This window comes from Tachysurus fulvidraco, chromosome 25, assembly GCF_022655615.1.
Source record: "Tachysurus fulvidraco isolate hzauxx_2018 chromosome 25, HZAU_PFXX_2.0, whole genome shotgun sequence".
Classification (NCBI taxonomy): domain Eukaryota; kingdom Metazoa; phylum Chordata; class Actinopteri; order Siluriformes; family Bagridae; genus Tachysurus; species Tachysurus fulvidraco.
Genome location: NC_062542.1, coordinates 12,397,980 through 12,405,336, shown reverse-complemented (window position 1 = coordinate 12,405,336; position 7,357 = coordinate 12,397,980). Strand labels below are relative to the sequence as shown.

The following is a 7,357-nucleotide window of genomic DNA, read 5'->3' as shown; positions in this document are numbered from 1 at the left end:
TGGTACATTTTATGTATTTATTTATGTTTTGTATCATTATTCTTATATATAGCTGTTACTTTTTATGTGTGGGGGGGTTAGCAAGAATTATTATTATTATTATTATTATTATTATTATTATTATTATTACCTCTCCTCCTCTGATGTGGATGGAATGGCACAGTCCTGGAAACGGTGTGCTGAATGAAACCGGTAGCCTGTACGCTTCACCCCCTCTCTGTGAGCAGATGGTACAGGCCGAGCCGGCTGTCTGAGGCGCTGGATGCTGCTCGCACTTCTTCTCCCAGACTTAACGAGCGGAACAGCGGAATAAAAATCTGAATAAAATCTTTCAATGGCTTCCAACTTCAACGACATTGTGAAGCAGGGCTATGTGAGGATCCGGAGTAAGAAACTGGGGGTAAGTTTGGTCTTTCTGTCTTTGAGATTTGCTCACTAATGTTTCTGGCAGCATCTGGATGTAAAAGGCTTTAAAATGCCCCCGCAGAGGCAGAAATAAAAGCCCCAGCGTGTCGTGCCTGAGTATCTGAGATGCAGAAGGATTTCTGAGACTTATCGGATACATAAAGTAGCAACATGAAGTCGTTAAGTGCTTGTGTTTGTTCTCGGTCCAGCTGTGTTTGTCTGTGGGTTTGTTTTGTGTTGTATTTTGGTGCTGATGTGAAAGTGGGACAAACACAACAGGCAGGTCCCAGCAGGTCAGTATTAAACCTCACGGCTTCATAATGCAGCTCCACTCACTTTACATTCAAACTTACTGTACTCACTTTCACTCACTTGTTTTTGTATTAAGTCCTGTTTCTGCTCTAATCTCTCTGTTTGTTTGTGTGTGTGTGTGTGTGTGTGTGTGTGTGTGTGTGTGTGTGTGTGTGTGTGTGTTTCATACTTTTAATTTTAAGGCTTTAAGGGATTAAGAAGATATTCAGGTTTGGATATGAATTACTGTGTGCGTGTGTGTGTGTGTGTGTGTGTGTGTGTGTGTGTGATAGAGAGTGTCAACATTAGAGGAAATCTGAGCTGAGATTGATATTGGATCAGATTTACTAACACAAAACAACACACAGCACAACACAACATACAGCATGAGACGAGAAATAAACAAACACAAAAGACAGCAAAATACAGAGCACTCTATAGACGACACAAACAACACAGCACAAAACAAACAGCTAAACAGTCAACATGGGACAGGACAAACAGCACAGGACAGAACAAAACAACACAGGTCAGGACAGAACAAACAACACAGGACAGACAATACAACACAGCACAGAACAAACAACACAACACTGCACAAAATAAAAAACAACACAGGACACACAACACAGCACAGGACAGACAACACAGCACAGGACAGACAACACAGAACAGCACAGGACAGACCAAACAACACAACACAGGACAGACAACACAACACAGGACAGACAACACAGAACAGACACTGCACAAAATAAACAACACTGCACAAAATAAACAACACAACACAGGACAGACAACACAGCACAGGACAGACCAAACAACACAGCACAGGACAGACCAAACAACACAGCACAGGACAGACCAAACAACACAACACAGGACAGACAAAACAACACAACACAGGACAGACAACACAACACAGAACAAACAACACAAAACTGCACAAAATAAACAACACAACACAGGACACACAACACAGGACAGACCAAACAACACAACACAGGACAGACCAAACAACACAACACAGGACAGACAACACAACACAGGACAGACAACACAACACAACACAGGACAGACAACACAACACAGTACAGAACAAACAACACCACACAGAACAGACAACACAACAGACAACACAACACACGACAGACAACACAACAGACAGCACAGCACAGGACAGACAACACAACACAGTACAGAACAAACAACCAACACAGAACAGACAACACAACAGACAACACAACACACAACAGACAACACAACAGACAACACAACACACAACAGACAACACAACAGACAACACAGCACAGGACAGACAACACAACACAGTACAGAACAAACAACACAACACAGGACACACAACACAGCACAGGACAGACAACACAGCACAGGACAGACAACACAACACAGGACAGACAACACAGTACAGAACAAACAACAAAACACAGTACAGAACAAACAACAAAACACAGTACAGAACAAACAACAAAACACAGTACAGAACAAACAACAAAACACAGGACAGACAACACAACACAGAACAGACAACACAACAGACAACACAACACATGACAGACAACACAACACAGGACAAACAGAAAACACAACACAGGACAGAAAAAACAACACAACACAGAAAACACAACACAAAATACAATAAATAAAACACACACATACACAATAGAGATGCTCTCTTCATTTTCCTTTTCTTCCTTAAACAATAACTTCCAAATCCCTCTACATCCTTTTTTTTCTCATCACATCACATCACATCACATCACATCACATCACATCACATCACATCTCCTTCCTTCCTTCCTTCCTTCCTTCCTTCCTTCCTTCCTTCCTTCCTTCCTTCATTCCTTCATTCCTTCCTTCCCTTTTAACACCCTTCCCCATCAGTCTTCATTTGTTTCTTTACTTCTTATATCTATCACTCTCCTCTCCACTCCTCTCATCTCTCCTCTCCTCTCCATCTCTATCTCCATCTCCATGGTTGATGGTGTTCTTGGGGTCATAGGCGACATTCCTCCTCCTCCACAACCGTGAGTTGAGTTGATGCCAAAGCGCTTGTTTTTGGTCTCATCTGACCACAACACTTTCACCCAGTTCTCCTCTGAATCATTCTGATGGTCATTGGCAGACTTCAGAAGGGCCTGTACATGTGCTTTTTGTGCAGGATTTCAGTCCTTCATATGGTGTAGTGTGTCACCAATTATGGTCCCAGCTGCCTTGAGATCGTTGACAAGATCCTCCCGTGTAGTTCTGGGCTGATTCCTCACCGTTCTCATGATCATTAAAACTCCATGAGGTGAGATCTTGCATGGAGCAACAGACCGAGGGAGATTGACAGTTATTTTGTGTGTCGTCTTCTTGTATTTGTGAATAATCAAGCTGATTGGCGATGGTCTTGTAGCCCATTTCAGCCTTGTGTAGGTCTACGATCTTGTCCCTGACATCCAATGAAATTATAGACTGATCGTTTCTTTCTCATCGGGTAAATGTACAAAATCAGCAGGGGATCAAATATTTTTTTCCCCTCACTGTACAGTGTGGGCTTCGTTAGTCCACTCATTTCTGACCAACATTAATAAAAAGAAAAATGAAAATATTTTATGAACAAAGGATAATAAAGAAGGGCAACGATCTACATTTACATCATTTAGCAGACACTCTTATCTAGAGTGGCTTACATTTTTATTTCAGTTTATATACCTCAGCAATTGTATAAGGGCCTTGCTCTGGGACCCTGCAGTGGTGGTGGACCTGGGATTCGAACCAATGACCTTCTGATCAGTAGTCCAACACCTTAACCACTCAGCTACCACATACCATGATCTAGTTTGAAAATTCCAGTCAGTTTCCTGTATCATGTCATTATATTGTTTCCTGCAGGATCAGCTATAGTGTGTAAGAAGAAGCAGGAAGTTCTCACTTCAGGAAATTAATATTTTGCAAAAAAATGTGCAAAGCAAATAAAAAGCTTGTTTACAAATGTGGCTCTAAACTTCTGCACTTCTCTTATATCTGGACCATTCAGAAGCAATCACATTAACATGTTTTAATCCACTGCAACAGCCCAAATCGTAATATATCAGATATCTACAGCGGCTAAACTCAGCTTAGTCATGTTAATCCAGCTTTATGCAGCGTTCTCCATCCTGACCCACATTCAATGTCCATTTCATTACTCTGCTGTAAAAGAGGATGCTCTATATTCATGCCACAGATGGATGCAGAGAAGACATTTATAGTCTGCAAAGCTATATAATAAAAATGTCAGGGCAAGAAGAAGAAAAAAAAAACACCACGACGGCATCTTCGGTGGCCCGAACGTGTCCTCGGCTGAGAAACGTGGTGCAAAAAAATAATGTTTCTGTCACCGAGACTTTTGGTGATTTCAATGCCTGTTCATTATTAATGGAGAGCTGCGAATAAGTGAGCAAAGGAACAAAAAGTTTCAACTTTATGCAAATGAAAAAAAGGCTGCTGTGTTGCATTGACCGTTTGGGACAACAGGGAGAAAATTGCTGTTTTTCAAGCGTAAACAAAAAGGTACACAGAAGCCAGGAGTCAACTGAACCGAAGGTAGATTTTAAAAGAGCAAGAGAAGGACAATTCCACTGAGGCAGAACCAGGTGTGTGTATTGAGGGGTGATATCCAGAGATTATCCCTTTTTTATTTTTGTTGCGTTGGATCGAACAGTTTGTAATTTCAACACGTCGTTGCTAAAGACAGAATATAAACACTTAGTTTTGGATACATCCCCAAAAAGCAGTGAATCTTTTCTGAAGCATTGGGTCAACTTTGTTTTAGCCTCCCCCCACCTTTTAATGGTTTAGTCCAGCCTCAGAAGCCATTCTGCCTCATACAAGAATTATGACAACCAAGGTTATATATGTTTAGCCTTAATTTGATAGATAGCTTATGTTGATATGTTGTTTATATTATTTTTAGGCTTTTATCACTGTCAAAAAATAATGAAGTACGGAAAGGGATTTTTTTAGCAACAATTTTGAGATAACATTAAAAGGAAACTTCTATTAGCATGTACTTAATGGCTAAAAGGGTTTTAATCGAAATGTCCATGACTTACGGCAATAAATTGACTATTTATTGAGTTTTTTCCTGCCATAAATCAATAAGAAGTATACTGGTACAGTAATAGCAGGGGACTTTATCGGTTATTCATGCTAGCTGGCTAATATTTGAATAAAACATCAATACATTTATAACGTATGTCCTAATTCAGAACGACTAATCTTAAACATAAATCTATTTTTGTTTATACAACCGAGCAATTGAGGGTTAAGGGCCTTGCCTCAGGGGTTCTATGGCGGCAGCCTGGTGGGAATTGAACTTGCAACCTTCCTGTGCTGTAACAGGAAAGAAGTCTATGATGAGTTGATGTAAAACAGCGTAGAGTTATACTTTAATAACAGGAGTAGGTTTTTTTCACAGCTAAGAGACACCCACAGGTTGTACATTTATTTTTTGTTTATAGTTAAATAAGTTGAAAAAGCTGTTAAACAAGTTAGGTCTTACAGTACAACTGCTCTTAACAATTGTTCCTTTATCGTCTTCTATGTGTTTCTCTACGTTGAAGTTAATTAGTTAAAACAACAAAATGCAGCTAATTCTGATAAACGTAAACTCCTCCTTCAACAAACTTTACCTCAGAAAAGGAACAGCTTTACCTTAGTTACAAAGCACTGGAGACTTCCGGAAAGTGAGTAAGTTAGAAGTGTAACTTGTAGTTTTGTCTTATTCCACTAAATGTGGGCGTGTCCAATGAGGCGACAAAGTAAAAGAAAAGTTGAACGTTATGTAAATATGGAGCGACATAATATCCAGCGATTCCCAGTGGGAGTGAAGGCAGTACTATATGATGCAGATATACAATGCTGAAGTTTATATACAAACACCAAATCTCCCTCTAGAGTGTTTCATTATAGCTAGAAGGGAACTGATTTTTTTTTGTAACACATTCTAGTTGTACCACCTAGCGATGACAACCAGTAGTCATAGGAATGCCTACTGGTGACTTGCAGCATGGTATTTTTTGAACGTAACTTAAGATTAAGTTGTTAGTAAAGAAACGACAACATACATATCACTAAATTGAATCAATCAGCTTAGTTTTGGACATCGATGCAGTGTTTCCTTCACGTAAGAGAACTGAGAAGGATGAGAAGGAGAAGAAATGATGGAAATTCTATGCGTTGTCATTTTGTTTAATTTTGTTTATATAGTTTATATATAACGCTAGCTAACATTAAGGAAAGGTTTGTGTTTTAAAGCCATTTTTTGGCAAATTCAGCAGAACAAAAGTAGGCTGTACAGTTTGAGTTGCAAAATCATCAGAACCTAAATCTCAGATTTAGATCTCAGACGCTCAGAGGTTGATCTAAATGTTGGAAGGTGGTTATTCTTGTTCTTTCTCTCATTCTTTTTACCCTGTAGTTTTTTTTTTTTGGTCTGTTTCTTTCTCAAGGCTCTCATTTTCCAGTTCTCTCACACCCTCATGCTCTTCCTCTGTATCCTTCTATTGTTTTCTCTCTTATTCTCTCTGTCTCTCTGCTTCTATTTCTCTATCCTTCTTTTAGATTTTTTTCCCACTCTGATCTGGTTTTCTCTCATTCTGTATTGGATGGTGTTTTTATCCCTGCCTCACATTCTGCCACTGTCTCTCTCATTGCCCTGTGTCTCTCTGCCTCATGGACTCTTCTCTATTGTGCTATCTATCTTCTATCTCTTTTACTTGTTTCCTCTCTCTCTCTCTCTCTCTCTCTCTCTCTCTCTCTCTCTCTCTCTCTCTCTCTCTCTCTCTCTCTCTCTCTCTCTCTCTCTCTCTCTCACTCACTTTGCTCTCTGTATATGTGAAAGTGGCTTAGTAAGATGTTTGACCATAATGAACTCCCAGAACAGCTTCAAACAATATACAAGTCTCTAGAAATCTATTATAACGTGGAAAAAAGATTTTCCTTCAGCTAATGTTTTGATGATGGTGTTGATGTCTAACACGTCGCTCCAAAAGCTCATTTGGACCGAGACCAATCTGGTGATTGTGAAGGCTTTGACATGACATATAATTGACATCACTTTCATGCTCATCAAACCATTCACTGAGCCTGCATGCCTTGCGGTTAGAGGCGGAGTCATCATGGATGAGACCACTCCCATCAGGACAGAAAAGCTTTCGTGAGCAGTCAGAACACAGCATTCGGACCGTTTTGACGAACGCCACACATACACTCTCTCGCACTTGTAGAGAATATAGCGAAGGATGACTCATCTGACCCGAACCTTTTTTTTTTTTTGGCACCTCTGGGTAGTTCAGTGCCTGTGGTTTTTGCACCACTGAACTCTCAAATGTGCATTCGTCTTTGTAATGAGGGGTTTATGCACTGCAAGTCTACCATAATATCCCTCAATGTGGCTGCGGACAGACCTTTCTCTCTGACAGTCTGATCACGTCCTGCCTTGACATTCTCAGTCACCTGAAGAACAGCTGCACTTCTGCACTTCTGTTTGTCTTTACCTAAGGCATTAATGCACAAGTATCACATTTAGTGCTATGATATTTGAAGACATTTCTAAAATGCAAAATGTGCAGGATCTAAATATTTTCCACCAAACCTGAGCAACCAAAATTTG

At 40.0% G+C, this 7,357-nt stretch overlaps 1 protein-coding gene across 1 annotated transcript in view; it reads left to right on the top strand.

Annotated features, from left to right (window-relative positions):
* The first annotated feature begins 221 nt into the window (after nucleotides 1–221).
* dok6 (docking protein 6) overlaps nucleotides 222–7,357 on the top strand; it is a 60,088-nt gene continuing 52,952 nt past the window's right edge. The window contains exon 1 of the mRNA XM_027174048.2: nucleotides 222–400. Within this exon, the coding sequence (XP_027029849.1) occupies nucleotides 335–400 (66 nt within the window). The 5' untranslated portion in view covers nucleotides 222–334. The remainder of the gene's footprint in view (nucleotides 401–7,357) is intronic.